Here is a 20,512-nt window from a genome sequence, read left to right on the forward strand (position 1 = left end):
CAAGAAAGACCCAATGCAATCATAAGAACCATCTACAGTTTAGATACCACGCTTCCTAGGTTGTCTACACCAAAGAGAAACACAAAAAAATTATTCAACATAAGACCCATCCACAGAGTAGATACTACACTTCCCAAGGTGTGTATAACAAAGAGGCACACGACAAATTTATTCAACAATAATTTTATATGGGATTTGCTAAGGTCCATGCAAAAGCTTTTCGTGGCTGGTCTGCCGCACTTCAGACCAGCCACCTCGGGAATGGAGACAGCAGCTGTTGTCTCCATTCATGATGTGGCTCGTCTGACGTGCAACAGACCAGCCACGAAATGCCTTTTTGTGATGAACGCTAGCAATTCCCATTTTATATATATCTGAATGAAACATATATATATATATATATATATATATATATATATATATATATATATATTTTATTTTATTTTCCATTTCAAAAAAAAAAATATCTGGATGAAAATTTTCAGTCTTTTCACATAAAAACATCCAAGAAAAATATTGCAAGCATCATCATCAGACGCACACATTGGCTGAGGAAGAAGAACTCATTGCCTCGAGTGATAGAGGATCCAATGTAGTTCCTTCACCACATTGCCCACTGTTACATGGATCACCAATAGTTAAAGTTTCCTCTCGTGAAGCTATGGCTCTTAGTCGAAGACGCTCAGCCCTAGAACCAATTACTTGACCTAGGATTGATGCGGCGATCGTGAAAGCCATTGCCGTCTTGGGCATCAGAACAGACTTCCTTAACATGGCTATGAAAGGAACAGCCGCGTGAACAGCAGCAAACCAGGAAGAAGAGAATTTTTCAGTGTGCTCCCTCCATATACCTAAAGGAACATTGGCGGCCATGCCCAAGATGCCAATAACCAGCATCTTTTCTGGAAGGGGTTGAGGACGGAGGGTCTTCACGAGAGCGGTTCGGGCTAGGGCTGCCCTTGCAGCAACTATAGCTGGAGGGCACTTTATCTTCATGCCTGGTGGGGGTTGTAGGGCACTTGCAACAAGCGGGAGGACGCTGCTCACTGCCCTGTAGGACTTGGCGATGGGGCAATTACCAGTTTCCAGCCACTCGTTGGTGAAAGCTTCGTGTGATGAATCTTGTCCCTGAAAAATAAGAAGAATGTCAGGTGCTACATGGAAGAAAAATCAACTCTCTAGCGAAGAGGACTATGGACGACAAAATTCCTGAAGGATACTTAAAGAGAATGAAAATGGGTTTGAAAAGTAATAACTCTTAGCATAGAGAATGGCAACTTCAACATGGAGAAAGTTCCAACTGCATGCTTTATGCTACAAATATCTCCAACAATTTGATAAAACGACAAAATCCCAAAATAATCCAGAAATATAAAAAATATAGCAATATTTTAATTTACCGCGATAATATCACGATATTTCTATGAAATTTTTACGATTCGTTTTTTCTTAATTTACATATTTTTATTTTATCACTTTTCCCGATATAAACTCAAATATATATAGCTTAGATAAGCTTATCTAAGCTATAGCTTAGGAACACTTTCCTCATATATATATATATATATATATATATATATATATATATATATATATATATATATATATATATATGAGAAAAGTGTAGCTACACATACGTGTAGCTAAGTTAGCTACACCGACGGCTTAAAATACAGTGGGCCCCACATTGTTTGGGTGATGCAAACCATTCATTTGATAGGCCCTCACATAGATAGGGTGTCCCCAAAAAATCAGCTCCATAGGATCATCTCGACCCTACGATTTGTGGACGCAAAAATGGACGTGTAAAAACCTTCACATCTCTCTCCATTTTTGCCTCCACAGTTTGAAGGGTTGGGATCATCCAATGGAGTTGATTTTTTGCGCACACCCTATCATTGTGAGGGCCTATAAAATGAATGGTTTGGATCACCCAAACAATGTGGGCCCACTGTATTTTAAGCCGTCGGTGTAGCTAAGTTAGCTACACGTATGTGTAGCTTCACTTAACTATATATATATATATATATATATATATATATATATATATATATGGGAAACGTTTTCTGCGCGATACCTCATATAAGTTATTTGAGCAAGAGCTCAAAAAATCATGTGGGCCCACATTGTTTGGATGATCCAAAGCATTCATTTGGATAGGCCCTTACATAGATAGGGTGTGCCCAAAAAATCAGCTCCATAGGATCATCCTAACCCTTCAATTTTTGGAGGTTAAAAATGGACAGATTTGTGGAGGTTTATACCCATCCACTTTAACCTCCACAAATCGAAGGGTTATGATAATCCTGAGGAGCAGATTTTTTGTGCACACTATCTATCTTTGGACTATCCAAATGAATGCTTTGGATCATCCAAACAATGTGGGCCCACATGATTTTTTGACCTCTTGCTCAGATAACTTATCTGAGGTATCGCTCAGAAAACATTTCCCCATATATATATATATATATATATATATATATATATATATATATATAGCAGAAGAGAAAAGGGAGAATTATTGTCCATTTAACACGTCATGTGGATGATTTTTACCCTTTTTGCCCTCCCCACATATCTGTACATATATCTATGTGAGGATAAAATCGTAATTTACATACGAAAAGTACCGACACAGGGTACCTGTCTATGACAATTACGGAAAAAAACTACCAAGAAGAGGTAAAGACATATGACAATGACGAAAGAACTACTTTATATTACTCATGCAAGACACTTGCAAAATATTGACGGATTCCGGACATCTGAAGAGGAACAACAATTATGGAAACCTTTATCGATTGGAGGGTTAGGATCAGCCTATATCGATTGGAGGGCTAGGATCAACCTATGGAAATGACTTTATGGGCACAACCGATTGATGTTGTGTTCCATGACATGGACGGTTTGGATCAACCTATAAAGCTCTATATGGTTATCTTAACCATCCGATTTAAGAGGAACAACATATTATGGAAACCTCTATAGATTGGAGGGCTAGGATCAGCCTATGGAAATGATTTTTCGGGCACAACCTATTTATGTTGTGTTCCATCACATGGACGGTTTGGATCAACCTATGATGTGGTCCGTACAGTTCTTTGTCGGCCCGTGCATCGCACGGGGTGTTTTACTAGTATATATATATATATATATATATATATATAGCAGAAGAGAAAAGGAGAGAATTTTTTGAAAAATCTGTGAGAATTACACATCACCTTTTTTTGCTTTTGTTAGCAAAGGCACCCATTAAAGGTCCATATTTTCAATCCTACCCCCATCACAATACCTATCTTATCCTTCTTTATGATTTTTTTATTATAAATTTTTTCCACAAAGTCAACATATGTGACGTTTTTTCTATCCAAAATTACGGATTGGGTGCATATGTTACATAATACTATGGATTTTTGTGACCATATTACATAATACTACGGATTCAGGACACCTTTCAAAATATTGACGAATTCGGGGCACCTTAAGAGAAACAACAATTATGGAGACCTCTATAGATTGGAGGGCTAGGATCAGCCTATGGAAATGATTTTACGGGCACAATCTATTGATGTTGTGTTCCATCACATGGACGGTTTGGATCAACCGATGATGTGGTCCGTACAGTTCTTTGTCGGCCCGTGCATCGCACGGGGTTTTTTACTAGTACATATATATATATATATATATATATATATATATATATAGAGAGAGAGAGAGAGAGAGAGGAAACTGTTGACTTATGTTGAGCTTAAGCTCACCAAACTTATGGTGAGCTAGCTTGCCCAATCACATGGGTCCCACATTTTGGGGAGTGATCCAAACCATTCATTTGCAAGGCCTTATCATAGATAGGGGGTGTACCAAAAATCAGCTCCATAGGATCATCCTAACCCCTCCATTTGTGGAGGACAAAAATGGGGCAGATTTGTGTCTGTCCATTTTTGTCCTCCACAAATGGAGGGGTTAGGATGAGCCTATGGAGCTGATTTTTGGTACACCCCCCATCTATGTAAGGAACTTTCAAATGAATGCTTTGGATCATCCTAACAAAGTGGGCCCCCATGTGATTGGGCAAGCTAGCTCACCATAAGTTTGCTCACCAACAGTTTCCTCATATATATATATATATATATATATATATATATATATATATATATATATATATATATATATATTTTTATTTTTATTTTTATTTTTTTATTTTTTTTGATGCCATTTGGTATCCCCACCCCACTTTTGTAGGGTAGGACTATTCCCTAGGGATGCGCGCAGGCACCCGAAGACCACGCGCAGATAGCTTATATACAGAAAAAGGTTTATGAGCTTGAGCACAGATAGCTTATCTGCGCTCGAGTGCTGATAAATCATGTGGGCCCACATTTATGGGGTGATCCAAAGCATTCATTTTGAAGGCCCTTCCATAGATAGGGTGTCTACCAAAAATCAGATACATAGGATCATCCTAACCCATCCAATAGTAGAGGGGAAAATGGACAGACACTGTTTGTCCACAAATCTGCCATTTTTCCCCTCGCCAAATGGAAGGGTTAGGATGATCCAATGGAGCTGATTTTTTGTGGACACCCTACCTATGATAGGGCCTTCAAATGAATGCTTTGGATCACCCCAACAATGTGGGCCCACCCTGTTTCTGCCAATCTGACCTGGAACGTGGTTCGTTCCGGTACGTGGTACGAGAACGGGTACGGGGTACGATGGCAGCCCGGTACGCGGTACGATGATGGTACATATATATATATATATATATATATATATATATATAATTTCATATATTTTTACAAGAATGTCATTCCATAGACCACACTACATACATTTAAATATTTAATACACAAAATATAAAAACCTCATGTATGTCATACATATTTTTTCAAAAAGAAAGTTCCCGTTGGAATATATGAATATCCTTCCATAGTCCATACTACATCCATTTAATAAAAAAAAGTAAAAAAAAACCTCATGTATGCCCTATATTTATATATGGGCTTACTGTTCCTGCGGATGGCGAATCCGGTAACTATGGTTTCTGCACTCGAGCGCAGATAAGCTTATCTAAGCTCGAGCGCAGGAACAGTAAGCCCATATATATATATATATATATATATTTGTGACTTAGCAACCACTCAAAAAAAAAAAAAAATTTGTAACTTAGCAAAGGCTCAGGTACTATGATTTGTGGACACGGATACGAGAGTGTCGAACACATCAAACCTTCAAATTTAGAGATATCGATTCGTGTGTCATGTTTCGACACAGATATGAGTTGTCTGACATGACAACGTCTAAAAATCAAGAAATGGTGACATGTACATAAAAGTATTGATTACTAACATAATTTGTAACAATATAAATGTGGTATTCATTTAATAAACTAATAAATTTTAGAATTAATCAACTATAATCTAAAACAAACATGAAATAATAAAATAACAACACATTTATCAATTTAATTTAGTTCTCTTCCGTCTCCAATAATATACAAAGAGAGAGGCAAACCGATATGATACAATGAATATAAAATTGGAATAAGAGTTTGTTTAGGGTTTTAGGTTTAGGGGAGGGGATATAATAGCAATTTTTAGTTAAAGAAGACTTAAAAAAAGAGTTATTAATAAAAGATGTAAACACAAAATTCAACAATACAACATAATGTCACACTTAACACAGTACAAAAACGTGTCCACATGCCCACATACACTCCTAGCAGTACATTTAAAAGTGTCGAAAGGAGTGTCGATACGTGTGGACACGCGTGTCGTGTCGGACACGGCAGGACATGTGTTTCAGCAATAAATTCAAAGTGTCAGCTATATCATAGCCCAAGTACTAAAAAAACAAGAAAAGGATACATTAGAGTAAGCAGTTTGCAAACAACCACTATCAGATTGCTATTGTACAGACCGCATGATCAGTATGTACACACAGAGCGAGAGGTTCAAATTCGAAGTCACCATATACAACTGAGAACTGCAGATATAGCATTGAAGAGGCATTACCTGTGAAGAAGTTTCTTTCTTTGAGGGCTTGTTTTTCTGCTTTTTCCATTTATCAGAGAAAGACTCAAAGCTGAAGGGTCCTCCTGGTCCAAAGGCTGAGAGACTGATAGTGGCTGCCTTAGCTGCTAGGGGGTTAAACTGAGGTGCAGGCTCTGGGGGTGAACTCTTGGGGACTGAAAATGATCTTCCAGAGAGTGGGACCACTCCATCTCGTCCATGGAAAACCCTAAATGCCATATCAAAATTGGGCCCATCTTCGAATATCGGACCTTTGGCAGCCCGTACCTGGAAAGAGAACCAGAAAAAAATATTCAAATTCAGCAATTCATCTTCAGGTTAAATGAACAAGAAAAAAAGTTGAAGAAAACCCATCCGAATGAATAAAAATAACCATGCTTTACAATATTTTGCATGTATGGCATCCATGACAACTGAAAACGTGTACCTAAATAAAGCACACAAAACCGAGCTCCCCAAAAAGGAGGGATAAAAGAGCCAAGGGAAGAACTCACAGGCATAGGGAAATTCATAGGTGAGGAGAAGGAAAAGCTTGTGGGCTCATTGATGTTTCTCAAAAACGGACATCTTTGGATACCCTGATGAGTAACTGAAGGGTCGGATGACGATGATTCCTCATTAATAACTTTGAAGAAAAAGTCCATTTCTGATACCTGAACAATAGAAAGATGGTCAATAAAGGCCTTTTTGAGAAATGATAAAAACAGTATTAGAAGGAAAAGAAGTAGGGGACAAGCTGACCCCTCAACAAGGAACCAAAAAAGAAAGAAAGAAAGCAGAATATTAATTACAACAGAGGAATATATCTCCAACCAAATAGCCTCCCTATCCACCGCCTCTCTCTTGCTAAACCATTGACTTGTCATTGGCATAATGAGGGTATACAAAAAGGAGACTCTACTAACTCTGCATATAGAAATTACATTCACAAAGCGCCAGGTTTCGGGCACTTATTAGAGGCCCAAGAATTAGCATTTGCCAAAACACCTTTCACCCATAAAGGACAATCTGAATTGGCAGTAAACAGATTCAACTTTCAACCATTCAAGTAAAGCCCGTGTTTTTATTCCATCCGATTCTGCCAAACCACTAGGGCCTGAGAAGACCTTGATGACAGAGGACTGATTATCTCTAAAAACATCACCCATGACCCATGCTCACAATACCCGTAGTCCCGTACTACCACTAAAGCTGCCATCAAAATCAACATCAGGATGAGGTGACTCACTTGGAAGCTTTTTTCCAAAGATATTTAACTTTTTTTCTTTTTTTTGAATGGTAAGATATTTAACTTTCTAACAAAGAAAAGGCAATCACCAGCCACGAATAAGGTCCATATATATCTTGAGAACACACAGAAAACCCCAAAACACTGAACAATGGCACCCAACATTCCATAGGTCAATAAGGGCATCCTTGCAACAGTTTTTGAGAAATCTGGAAAATAATTGATATAGGACAATTTAAGCATTTGTAGAAATTTTTTATTTTTTTTTCTTTTTAGAAATTTAACTCTTTAGCAATGAAAATTCCGTGACTACTAAAAAAAAATGAAGAAATTTGCAAAAGAAACAATAACATATTAAAAGATTGCATTTACGCTAGAACGCAAGAGCAAATAGGAGCATCATGCAAATAATCAATCTTTTATTGATCCCATCCTATTTCTATTTAACTACATCATGAATAATGGTACTTTAATCGCGACATATGGACTCTTTTGGAGCCTATCCCAAACACAAATATCTACTTCTCTCCCAAAGCTTTGAGTGGGAGATACTGATCCACTTCAATCGAAGGATCAAATGCTTATAATTTCACTACCTTGATTTCCTAGTGAATGATTTGCAGAGGGCACTGCCAAGTAATCTAATTTGCAAATGTTACGATGCTTTTAACTTCTTTGATAAACTAGGCTGCTAACTCACACTAGATCTAAACACCCAATTGTTCGAACTTCGAAGGTATGTCGCGGAACTTCAAAGGAGGTTCTTGACACACAGCTAGGTGGGGTTTCTGAAGATCACCTTGATTTTCCATGAGACAGTGACCAGAGATAACCTTGGTGAAGAGTGGCAGCAATCTAGACACAGGAAAAATAAGGTCTTGTTATGTGGAAATAAACAATCCAACCTACTCAATTTATTGTTTTTTTTTATGTGTGCAAGCGCGCATGCAGTGACGGAGGCTGTGGGTGGAGTTCCTCAAAATTAGTCAAAGCGCATCTCCAATGCTCCCAAGTCCCAAGTCAGGTTGACTTTTCTTATTAAGTTAAGAGAATAATCAACCAAGGGAAAATGCCCTAAAAAGATGGTCTTTCTGAAGTGAGTTTATTTCAACATTTAAAGACAGAACTATACATCAATCTGTTAAGAATATGAAAGCTTTGTTTCACCAAGACCAAAATAAAAATGAAGAAGCATCACCGTTGGATCTTTACTTTTCTAGTTGGTACATTGTTTATTGTTGATTACATTGATGACTTGGTTATTTTTAGCATCATTTTGAGCCTAGGTATGGGGGATGTCCACATCATCATAGGACCCATGTGCAAACTTACTATTTATAGTAATCGCGAACTTACTATTTATAGTAAGCACAGAATTACTATTTATAGTAAGTATGAAACCCACACTTCTCATAGCTCTTATATAAGAGAGAGTGGTGGAGAAGAAACCTTAATTTTGGTTGAAGAAAAGTAAAACGTGCACTCCCAAAAGAAGAAGCCGTCTTCTCTCCCCCTCCAAACTCACGACCAAGGTGAGTTGGATCTCTCTCTCTATCTTTTCTCTCCTTTTCTTCTATTCTTCTCATCTCTTTTCATTTCTCTTCTATGCCTCCCTTCTCCCTTCCATTCTCTTTCTTTCTTTTCTCTTTCCCTAAACCCTAACTGTTCTCTTCTCCCTCATTTTCTTTCTTTCTTCCCTCTCATTCAATTCCTCTTTCTCTCTCTCGGTTTTCCCCTTCTCTCTCATTCAATTCCTCTTTCTCTTGATCTTCTCTCTTTTCTTGGATTCTCTTATTCCCTCTCTTTTCTTTCACTTCTTGTTCTTTCTACCTCTTATTTCCTTATCTCTTCTTCTTTCCTTGGCTTATGTTTTCTTCTTCTTATTCTACTACTCTCTTTCTTGCTCTTCCCATCTTTTCTCCCTCTGTTCGCATATTCTTTCGGGGGATTGCTGCTGTCCCGTGTACGGACGCGCCGACGAGCTTCTCCATCACTCTTGGGGTCTCATTCACGCATATCCGAGGCGTAGGGACTGTCGCACCATTGGGTGAGATTTTCCCTCGTTATTTTCAACCCTATTCTCATGTGTTAGCCATCCATTCACGCTAAGATTGATCCCCATCTTGTCCCACTTATTTAGGATTATTTTTCGTCACATTAGATTAGGTTTTTGGGCCTTATATATATATATATATATATATATATATATATATTGGACAGTTTTCTATTTCATTATATTGGGCCTTATATATATATATATATTTGGCCTTATATATATATATATATATATATATATATATATATATTTATTTATTTATTTTTATTTTTATTTTTATTTTATTACGGATAGATTGTAACCAGTTTTCTATTTCATTATATTGGACCTATTTGATGCTATCTTTTCTTTAATTGGAGATTGATGTTTGCATTAGTTGCTTTATGTAGAATCATTCTTTGATGGTTTTTCTTTGTGACTAACTCATTAATCTTCTAGGCCGCAATTTTAATTTAAATCTGAATTGCTTTCTGTTTGGGACATGATTTACTACTTTAATAGTAAGAATATTGCCCATTGAGCTCCTAGAGTTTTTGGATTAAACCGCGAACCCTCGGGTTTGCACCAAAGTGGGATCAGAGCCCAATGCTCAGATCCTTTATAGTATTCCTTCATTTTCAGTCCCCAAGTGTTTGATAAAAGTTTAGTTAGAGTTCCCTTAGTTACATGCTTTCTATAAGTTCATCCAGCGCCCTCCAAGTGCTCGGTAAAAGTTCTAATAGAGTATATGTTAGAGTTTTTGTATTTTAGGGGATTTTTAGATTGTAGTTGAGTTTCCTAACACTGTCAGTTACGTGTCAGTTACTTCATACCGTGTCGATATATTTTCGTTTAGGTGCCTAAATATCTTTCTAGAGTCCATAGGGTTATCCTACATGTCGAGTTATCCGCTTTCAGCTATTGCTTATAGGGTCAATGCTCCACATTAGGGGCAAGGTCTATTCGCTCGAACCGCACTCTTCCTCCTAAGAGTATGACCACAAGGCGTGGACTTTTGGGCATGAACCACAAGATACAACCTCCCCACTCTTCCTCCTAAGAGTACGACCACAAGGCATGGATTTTTGGGCATGAAACAAAACATACAAGCTTCAAATACTTTCCATGTGCTGAACAATGTCATAGGTCATCCGACTATCTGTATGGGACGTTCAATCCTCAAACTAATCTAGCAAAACCCGTAGGTGATGAGAATAGAAATGATCGTGTAGGAGGAAATGATTCACATGATGATAGTGCTTCACATGAGGCGACTAATGAGCAATCCCATGAGGTGAGCACGATTCAATATACTTGATAGGGATCAACCGGGGACAGTTTGTATGGCCAGTCCAGAGTAATCCAGTCCAATAAAATTCAAACTTCAAACACTATCAGAAATTCTCCTTTCATCAGGACCGCTAGGAGATGGGAGTTCATCATTATCATTGTTGATAGGTTCTTAGACGTGTCTCGTTTTTGAAGAACTTTATGGAGCATAATGGGGACCACACTTCAATTCAGTAGCACTTACCATACCCAAGCAGATAAGTAGACGAAAGTGGCTAATCACAGATTAGGGGTTTCTTTTATCTGAATATACAGATTAGGGGTTTTACTGAGATGTTTAGCCGGCAAAAGACTACATCAATGGGACTTGAGTCTGTCTCAAGCAAAATTTGCTAATAATAGTTCCATCGATCGATTCCTTAGTATGTCCCCTTTTGAGATCATTTACGGCTTTTCCATCCCCCACCTTTTGGACCATACCTCTTTATCTTACGCTGGTCAGTATTGCATTGAGGCCGAGGATCTCGTTTATCACATTGAGGAGGTGCTACAAGAGGCGTTGGAGCGGTTGTGCGCAAGTCACGAACAATATCAGGTAGACATAGATCAGCACTAGAGAGGCCAGATATTCAGCATGGGGATTCAGATATCCACACTATTTCGAAATGATTTTTCTGCGATTGTAGCCACTCATTCTGCATCGCTTGGAGGGTTGCCAAAGCCATTCCTCATCATCTCGACATCTTGCCAGAGCCATTATTCTTCTTTTCTTTTCCTCTCTTCTCCCTTCGTTTTCTCTTTCCCTAAACCCTAACTGTTCTCTTCTCTCTCGTTTTCTTTCTTTCTTTTCTCTTCTTCGATCTCTCTCATTCTCTTTTTTCTCTCTCGATTTACACTTCTCTCTCATTCAATTCCTCTTTCTCTTTCTTGATCTTCTCTCTTTTCTCGCCCTTAATCACTCTCTTTTCTTTCACTTCTTGTTCTTTCTACCTTTTGTTTCTTTATTTCTTCTTTGCTTGGCTTCTATTTTCTTCTTCTTATTCAACTTTTTTTTTTAATGGTGGAAAATTTTCATTAGTGAAGGAAAGACCGAGGTGGTCAGACCAAGAAAATACAATTGAAATCATACATATCAATATAACAAGAAAGAAAGAGGGAAATCTCCCTTTATAATGGAAAAATCGCTAGAACGAGGTCTCATAAAACCATTGCAGAGACCAAAAGCACGAAAAGAAAAGGGAGCTACTGAAAGAAAAAAACAAAGTAAACGGACAAGCAAGATCAGCCCAAATATCCCGGACTTCAGAGGACTAGTTTTTTCTATAGAGTTTAGTAAAGCCCCCCCTCCCCCCGAGGGCTTCCTCCAAGCTCTAATTCACGACCCGGATAATACTGGAATAGAGCTTTCCTTTGTACTTCCAATATGGCAAACAGTGGCATGAAAGGAGTATTCCATCGGTTAGGTAAGGGGGAAGATAGTCGAACATCTCAAAACCAGACTTAAGAACTCCAATCCCTTGCCAACCTATCCGCCACGGAATTGGCTGACCTCCGAATATGGATTAATGCAATCGAAAAATCTCCCACAATATCCTGAATCTCATCAAAGAATTACGTGAATCTCCAATCGAAAGATCTCTCTTTTCTCCCCTTTTCTTCTATTCTTCTAATCTCTTTTCCATTTCTCTTCTATTCCTTTCTTCTCCCCTCCATGCTCTTTCTTTCTTCTCTTTCCCTAAACCCTAACGGTTTTCTTCTCCCTTGTTTTCTTTCTTTCTTTCTTCTCTCTCCTTCAATGTCTCTCATTCTCTCTCTCGATCTCTTTCTCTCTATCTCAGCTTTCCCCTTCTCTCTCATTCAATTCCTCTTTCTCTTGATCTTCTCTCTTTTCTTGGATTCCCTTATTCCCTCTCTTTTCTTTCACTTCTTGTTCTTTCTACCTCTTATTTCCTTATCTCTTCTTCTTTCCTTGGCTTCTGTTTTCTTCTTCTTATTCTACTTCTCTCTTTCTTGCTCTTCCCTTCTTTTCTCCTTCTAGTTCGCATATTCTTTCGAGAGATTGCTGCTGTCCCGTGTACGGGTTGCGCCGACAAACTCCTCCACCACTCTTGGGTCCTCATTCACATTATCTGAGGCGTAGGGACTGTTGCACCATTGGGTGAGATTTTCCCTCATTATTTTCAACCCTATTCTCATGTTTTAGCCACCCATTCACCCTAGGATTGATCCCCATCTTGTCCCACTTGTTTAGGATTATTTTTCCTCACATTAGATTAGGTTTTGGGGCCTTAGATAAAATATTTTTATTCTGGACAATTTGTAACCAGTTTTTATTTCATTATATTGGACCTATTAGATGCTATCTTTTCTTTATTGGACATTGATGTTTGCTTTAGTTGCTTTATGTAGAATCATTCTTTGATGGTTTTTCTTTAAGGCTAACTCTCATTAATCTTCTAGGCTACAATTTTAATTTAAATCTGATTTGCTTGTTGTTTGGGACATGGCTGACTAAATTAATTGTAAGAATATTGCACGTTGAGCTCCTAGAGTTTTCGGATTTAACCGTGAAACCCCAGGTTTCCACCAATCCCAATTGTCAAGGAATTAATAACAGATGCATTTCTCAAAATCAAAACTCATGAATGCAAGATATTTCATTGAAGTTGAAATAAGAATTGCAGATACTCGATCGTAATGGAAATTTTAAGATTTTTCAGGGTTTTAATGTTTGGTGTTTGTTTTCTCGATCAATAAGCCTTTTCTAAGCGTGTTCCTAAAACAGGTAATGACAGAGGACTGACGACAAGGCAACGAGGATTTCATTAAAGAGTCGATGGCAGAAAATCAGAGGGAAAAACAAGGGGCAGACTTACTTTTACAAGGATCTTGAAGACACTTTTTGGTTTGTTTCCCTGCCCTATATGGAGTCTCAAAAAATTTCAATTCCTACAAATCACCAAGGAAATAAAACTCTAATTCCTCAATTATTACCTCGATACAAAGCTCTTCTATTAAACAAGCCCAAGAATTTTAGATGCTGATTACAGAAGGAAAATAGTTCTAATCCAATGAATTTCAAAAGAAACTTGCAGAAAGGGCAACATTTTTCAAAGAGCATTACCTAACAAGAGAGAGAATTTTTTTCTAGAAAGAGATCCCCTACAGATGCCACAATTGTCCAGAAAATACTGATGCAATGCAAAAAATGGTAGAAAATTTTGAGGACGCTTATTAGGGAATGTTTCACAAACGGTGGAAAGTTTCCTACGCAATAGCTGCAACTTTGGATTTTTTGGCTAGTTTTAAAATACATCAACTTCATAAAGATGATAGTGTGGAGGAAATTTGAAATCTAAAATATCAAGGCTATGGGAATTTATTTTTAATATTAAGGGTATGGGAAATTTAGAAAGTTAAAAGATATAGAAAACATAGTTTCCACAAGTTTTTATTTTGTTTCCTAGTATTTTAGCTTTATATCTAGCTAGATATAGTAGTAAGAGATTTTAGAAACCCTATTAGGAACTTCACTTTTATTAGAAATCAACGTATGTATAATGCTATACTATACGTTACTTTCATTAGGAATCTAGAGTAGGTATCTTTCTATATGTTAATTGATTAGTTTTAGAATGTTCCTAGTATGAAAATTCCTATTATAAAAGACGTATGGGACGATTGAGTTTTGGTGGTGGTGAAAATAACAATTGTTTCTCTACTTTTTTTCTAGACATAACATACGTGAGATTTCTTAAGTCTTTTGTTCACTTGTTCTTCGCGTTCTTTGTCCGTTGCTGTTTGGCATATGAATAACACAAGATCACGTGAGCTCAAGAGAGTCAATTAATCATCAGACTTAAATAAACAAACACTTTTAAATCCAAAAACCCTACACAAGCAAGTATCAACACTAGAAAACAAAATCTACAACGTTACAAATCGAACAAAAAACCAAAAATTCCTCCAGAATTACGCCATTCAAAACAAAAAAAGAAAAGAAAAGAAATAAGAACCAACAATTGCACAAAATGAACACAGCGATCATATAACAGACTGCACAATAAAAATCGAAAAAAATAGGAGGAAGATGAATTCGAAACCCTAAGAACAGAAAAGATAAACAGATAGAACCAAACCCTCTGCACATTATACCATTCAGAAAAAAAAAAAAAAGCCTAAGAAAATTGATGGGTAAGCCGGGATTAGGCAGATATCAAACAGACAATAATCAGACAATAAAACCCAAACAGAAAAAGGAGGGAGATTAGAGAATTGCCTGAATCTAGGTAACCCAATTCGTTTGGAGAGAGGGAGAGAGAGAGAGAGGAGGGTCCTCTTAACCGGATAAATTAACCCGGGTTAAGAAACCATAGGCCACAGGTTAAAGGGTTGGGTCAGCTAACCCATGATGGTTTCTACCGTCGATGTAATAATAAACGGTCCAGATCATGTTACCGGTTCAGAATTTTTCCGAACGGGACTTGTTCTCGACACAGAGCTCGGAGTGAGTGGGCCCATTTTCTGCGACTCGTTCTCAGCACACGAACCAAATCGCATCTGCCTTTAAAGTGGCCCGTGTCGTTCACATGCTTTCTATTTTTCTATGTTTCTACTCTTGTAAAATTTCACTTCTTCCAAGCCGTACACCGTCACCATATTTCATAAAAAATTGGCTAAAAGGTTGTTAGGCTCCTTCCTAAAGGACATTAGTCGTGTACAGGGGCGATGCCAGAAATTTTCAACAAGGGGGGCAAAAATTATAGTAATTTTTTTTCTCCAAACAAATGAAAACAATATTATAGTTTCCAAAAAAAACCCTCATATATATTCCATCGCCAACATACATTGAGGTAAACAAAAATGACATCTTACAATTTTAGAGTGCAAAACCTAATAACATGACCATAAAAAATTTTTATAGGCTTCCTCGACGCGGTCTCATTTTTTGGAAACGACACATGATTGTCTCATCATCGATGTTACCAAAAATATCCTTCTCAACATATGGAATCAAGCAATCGGCCATAAATTGATCCGACATTCTATTGCGTAATCGATTCTTCAAGATCTTCATGGCAGAAAAGGCCCTCTCAACAGTTGCAGTTGCGACTGGTAAAATTAGTACCAATGTGATGAGCTTGTAAACAAGTGGATACACGGCATGCTTTCCCTTTTCAACCATTTTTTCAGCAAGATCTCCAATTCCTTTCAAATTCACAAAGTGAGTATTAGACCTCATATCAAGAATATATGTTTCAAGTTGGTTGTCTAATTCTTTTGTAGAATATTGAGCTTCTGAAAATTCTTTTAGATAAAACTTAGAGAGTCGAATCAACTTCTCTTTATCAAATGCATAAAATGAATCACTTGGATTCAAACATGCTACACATAGAAGCAACTCTGTATTTGCTTCATTGAAACGACTATTGAGCTCTTGAAGTTGCAAGTCTATAACTTGAAAAAACAACTCAACTTGAAAATGGTGCAAGACCGTTCTTTTATCTACATGTCGTCGCACTCTTCCGGGAACAACATAAGTATCAACCATGTTAGGGACTTCTATGTCATGTTTGGCACAAAATGAAGAAATGTCATCTAACAAAGAATTCCATCCATTGTCTCGCATCAATTGTAGTCGTTGTTTTAATATTCTTACTAATGTCATGGCATTCACAATATCTTGATCCTTCCTTTGTAATGCTTGCGACAATTCATTTGTAATTCCCAATAAACTTATCATCAAATGAAGGGAAAATGCGAATTCAAAAGTTTGCAATGATTTCAAGAGATTATGAGCTTCATGCCTTTGATCTGAACTTAACTTCATATCTTTGACAATAAGATCAAGCACATCAAGAATAGAGGAAAACATATATTCCAAACTAACCAGTGTTCTATAGTGTGAGCTCCAACGTGTATCCCCCGCACGTTTGAGTGTGGTCTCTTGATTAAGTCCTTGTCCATTTGAAAGCTCACCATTTTCAAGTGCTTCCTTAATTTTTGCAAGTTGAATCTCCTGAAGAATATCATGGCGCTTACAAGAACCCCCAACCACATTTACTACATTTGTAACTAAAAAAAAGAGATCGGAGATGTTCATATTTTTCTTTGCAACACCAACTAATGCCAACTGTAATTGATGAGCAAAACAATGAACATAGTAAGCATATTCATTCTCCTTCAAGATTAGTGCTTTAAGACCATTAAACTCCCCTTGCATGTTACTTGCCCCATCATATCCTTGACCACGAAGTCTCGATATGCTCAATTTATGCTTGGCCAATATTGCTTCAATTTCTTCCTTAAAGGATGTAGCAGTGGTGTTGGGAACGTGAGTAATACCTAACAAACGCTCAACCACATGCCCAAGCTTATCTACATAACGTATAACTACGGCCATTTGCTCCTTGCTAGAAACATCACGAGCTTCATCAACCAAAATAGAAAACAATGAATCCCCGAGATCTTTAATGATTGAGTTAGTGGTTTCAATTGCACATGCACTCACTATATCCTTTTGAATATCTGAAGTCACCAGTTTGAGATTCCCAGGACACTTCTCCACACAAACCCTCTTCATATCTTCATTAATCATGGTCATGAACTTCAAATGCTGACGAAAGTTTCCTTGATTAAGCGAGTCACAAGATTCATCATGCCCGCGAAAAGGTAAACCTTGTTCTAAAAGGAATCGAGCATTCAAAACTGAAGCATGCAAGCGAATTCGATAGTCACTTTGTTGTTGCTCTGTTTGCTTATTTACCAACATTTCAATATGTTGCTCTTGATTCCTAAGAGCTTCACATTTACTCGAAGCTTGATTATGAGCACTATTAGGACCCCCTATATGTTTTCCAAATCTTTCTACTTTCTTCCAATTAGAGAACCCCTTAACAACAAAAGCATCACAACTTCCCACATGCTCCTTACTATCCGATTTAAAAAGATAGCAACACAAACAATAAGCCGCGTCTTTTGCAATGCTATACTCCAACCAAGTAGGATAATCATCAAACCACTTTTGATTAAACCGCCTATTCTCTTTTTCTTGCATAATTTGAGGAAAATCATGATTACGTGGTTGAATTGGACCCATTCCTAAGTATATCATTCGAACTTTTGTCCTATCATTATGATGATAATCAATTATTGGCCTTCTTAATCCGGGATCAGCAGGAGGATTTTTAGGATCAAGTTCCAATCGAATTCTTTTAGAATTTTCTCGTTCTTTGGTGGGGATAATTGAAGTTGTAGGAGGGGTTATCGACCTTAATGACGCTACTCTCGAAAAATATTTTTCCATACCTAAAAAAACAAACAAGACAAAGAACTTCTATCACTATATCACAAAAATATTTAATTATCAATCACTATATCAATGTAAAAGAATGGTAAAAAAATTATTCACTAACTATTGATTCAATAACAATTAGTAATGACTTACCCTATATGGATGAAAAACTAAAAACCGATGAACCAAAAACCCCCAAATCAGAAATTCAGAACCCTACCATGAAATCAGTTGCAAAAAAATAAAAAAATGAGAGCATATAGTCATATAGAAAGATGTAGAGAGGTGGGATACAATGGAGTTAACAGGATGGGGCACAACCTATTTAGGCTGTGGCCCAACTAATGGACGGTTTGGATCATCCTACGGTGGATGAGGAAAAGACAAACAATAAGGGAGAAAAGCCAAAAGGGGGTATTTGTGAGAATAAATAGAACGGTGAGGGACTAAGGGTATTTCTGTCCAGTGACACCTCTCCTCCCTGCACGGCTGCACCTCCCTGCACCTCCCTCACTCCCTGCTCCATCTCCCTCACTGTTGTGAATTTGTGATCGTACACACCCCTCCCTCCAACGAACGAATCATTACTATTTACAAAATCGTAGGAAAAGAAAATGGTATACGCATACGTATATTCCTCCCTCTTTCCTTTCCCTCTCTGGCTCTCTCTATATATAGACGTAGGGGTTTTTTCTCCTTGGCATCTTCTTCGATGGAGAAACCCCCTCCTCCAAACCCTATTCCCAGTTCGAAACCTAGCCATGAAAGCCATGAAAATCAACCAAACTCCTCTGAAGCAAATCCACCAAACCCTAATCCCTCTGAAATAGTGTTGCATTCAGTTGTTGTGAATCTTGTATTCTTGTGAGTTGTGATTGATGTTCTCCCAATCTCCCTCACCCTCCAGAGTCCAGAGTTACAACCCCCAAGCATTATAGATGAAACATTGAAACCCAAAACCAAAAACCCCCAAATCAGAGAGAGAGAGAGAGAGAGAGTACCTGGCTGCAATTGCAAAGCTTACATTTTTGCAGGAAAAATGAAGCCGCCGGCCGCCGATGAGTGGCATGAACTGATGAACAGATGGTGAGATTAGAAGAGGCAGCTAGGGTTTTTTGAGAAGAGGTGAACCCGTGAAGAGGTTTATGAGAAATGAAAATAAAAGGGTATGGGAAATGGAAATAAAAGGGTAAGTGAAAATAATTAAGTATAAAAAAAAAATTAAAAAATTAAAAAATATATTTTTTCACAAAAAAATAAGGGGGGCAATCGCCCCCCTTACGTTACAAGTGCCATCGCCACTGGTGGTGTACATGGTGAAATCCATTGAACCATGGACATGGTCTAGTGATCTTACGCCCTTGAACTATCAACCTGTTTACACCTATTTTGAGATTTAATCAGTCACGATTCACGAACGACGGAAGTAACTAGTGATGGTGCACTTGGAAGTCAACGGAACTATTTGCAATGGTGGTACTTAATGGACATATAGGAGAATGTGCATGCACCAGACTTTATCGAGGTAGACACTAATTAAAGGTTCCAATAGAGCAAATTCATTTTTACTGAGGCAATCGACCGAGTTATCACGACGGTACATGTCTGGGATGATTCAAGGATGTGGCATGACTGTTGCCAATCGTCAGAAGGTGGATAATAACCATGAACTATGGAGGATGTGTAACGACCCGGATTTTTTGGTCGCTACGAGCAAGTACAAACATGTCCAAACTTACCATGAAATTTTATTTTTTAAAACATAACCACCATTCTAACTACAATCATGACCATCTACAAATCTTATTCCATTACAAATATTTAATTTCAATATCTAAAATAAAAGGCGTAACTAAAAGTGTTTCAAACTAAACACTTCTCCACTAATAACTTAAACAGCAGAGATTGACTTGGCTCGTCATCTCTATTCTTTATTCAAACTCCATTTCCCGTCCAACGAACTAGATATCATCATTCGCAAATGGTCCTCTTACATCCCCTGGCCCTGAGATGAGAGCTGAGTGAGAACAACATGATCATATGGCCAGTCTCAACAAGTATTGGTGATCAATAAAAAGAAAAAGGTTCATGAGAAATATCAATTAAAAGACAAGTGTGGCAAGGAAAATTTTATGGAAACAAAGATAATTGAAATGTAGAGCGTAAGATAACAAACATAAATTCCAAGAAAAATCTTATTATCAACTTATTTTAAGTATCAAAATTACCCCAAGGCACTGTAGCTCCCATTTGCCTGTTACCTTGGCTTACACGGTCGGTTCCGTGCGGACTTGTTACGGTAGATCCTACCACCTAGAGACTCATGGTCTTCAGAGAATTTTGTTGTCAACAAGGGGTTGCGCATAACTCCTACGTTGTCTAGTCATTTATCGGGGATAACTCCTGGCCTCCCATCAGCCTTGCACATTAACGATTTTATTTCTTTCTCTTCTTATGTTTGTTTTTAATCACATGTGTTTTCATGGCCGAAAACTTCCATCTCTTTTCGTAAAATTATAAAAGCATTACTTTATTTAAAACATCATGAAGGCATAAAACAATAACTCTTAGAATTTCAGAACAAAATGTAAGAAACTTGCAATAAAGTAAAAATAACAAGATACTTATCATAC

At 37.6% G+C, this 20,512-nt stretch overlaps 2 protein-coding genes across 3 annotated transcripts; both read right to left on the reverse strand.

Annotated features, from left to right (window-relative positions):
• Positions 1–468: 468 nt before the first annotated feature.
• Positions 469–14,956, reverse strand: LOC143854573 (uncharacterized). Of its 2 annotated transcripts, XM_077364603.1 has the most exons (4): positions 14,865–14,956; positions 6,527–6,685; positions 6,015–6,299; positions 469–1,128 (listed from the first exon to the last, which is right to left on the reverse strand). In XM_077364603.1, exons 2-4 carry the CDS (start codon positions 6,674–6,676, stop codon positions 532–534), a joined length of 1,032 nt encoding a protein of 343 aa, XP_077220718.1. In that variant the 5' UTR covers positions 6,677–6,685; positions 14,865–14,956; the 3' UTR covers positions 469–531. The 2 variants fall into 2 exon arrangements, with proteins under 2 accessions (XP_077220718.1, XP_077220719.1); XM_077364604.1 differs by lacking the exon at positions 6,527–6,685 and having other exon boundaries at positions 14,865–14,924.
• A 487-nt stretch (positions 14,957–15,443) lies between these two features.
• Positions 15,444–18,812, reverse strand: LOC143853889 (uncharacterized). The gene is made up of 2 exons (XM_077363587.1): positions 18,662–18,812; positions 15,444–17,893 (listed from the first exon to the last, which is right to left on the reverse strand). The coding sequence occupies exons 1-2, from the start codon at positions 18,810–18,812 to the stop codon at positions 15,504–15,506; spliced, it is 2,541 nt and encodes an 846-aa protein (XP_077219702.1). The 3' UTR covers positions 15,444–15,503.
• Between the last annotated feature and the right edge of the window lie 1,700 nt (positions 18,813–20,512).

This window comes from Tasmannia lanceolata, unplaced genomic scaffold, assembly GCF_043159265.1.
Source record: "Tasmannia lanceolata isolate RefF3 unplaced genomic scaffold, GAP_Taslan_0.1 ptg000020l, whole genome shotgun sequence".
NCBI classification, from domain to species: Eukaryota; Viridiplantae; Streptophyta; class Magnoliopsida; order Canellales; family Winteraceae; genus Tasmannia; species Tasmannia lanceolata.